The following is a 448-nucleotide window of genomic DNA, read 5'->3' on the forward strand; positions in this document are numbered from 1 at the left end:
CATTTACATACCGAAACTGCTGAGAACATTCTTTCCATTCACATGTTGTTTAGTTAACGTTAAATCGAAATCAGTGACAACCTGAAAATCAAATTTTTTAATTTAACAAGAGCTCTCTGAAATGGAAAACGACATTCAGAAACAATTTTAAGCAATCTCTACCTGCAAAGAGTTGCAACCATCTGACAAAATAGTGTTTATGGTCCTTAGTAACTGTTTTTTATCTCTAATATGAGCATGTTTTAATTTGAGCGTTGGGAACTGCATTGAAAAAGAAAACAATTATAAATTGCAATCTGGATAGCTGTAAAACATAATCATAATGTTTTCTATGTCATATCGCTCATTGTAAGAAATTTACTATTTTCTACAATAATGTTACACATAGAATTCATTAGAAATAATATTATTTTTATCATAGTACAAGATAATCTTGCGAGAAGATTAG

The 448-nt window shown here is 29.2% G+C and overlaps 1 protein-coding gene across 1 annotated transcript; it reads right to left on the reverse strand.

Annotated features, from left to right (window-relative positions):
• Window positions 1-11: 11 nt before the first annotated feature.
• Window positions 12-423, reverse strand: LOC108629057 (cytosolic 5'-nucleotidase 3-like; the record flags this gene model as incomplete). Its single annotated transcript, XM_018031423.2, has 2 exons — window positions 163-423; window positions 12-81 (listed from the first exon to the last, which is right to left on the reverse strand). Coding segments are annotated over exons 1-2 (175 nt in total), but the record flags the coding sequence as incomplete, so codon positions are not given.
• Between the last annotated feature and the right edge of the window lie 25 nt (window positions 424-448).

The sequence above is a fragment of the Ceratina calcarata genome, unplaced genomic scaffold (assembly GCF_001652005.2).
Source record: "Ceratina calcarata isolate Rehan_Ccalc_2016 unplaced genomic scaffold, ASM165200v1 scaffold12708, whole genome shotgun sequence".
Classification (NCBI taxonomy): Eukaryota; Metazoa; Arthropoda; class Insecta; order Hymenoptera; family Apidae; genus Ceratina; species Ceratina calcarata.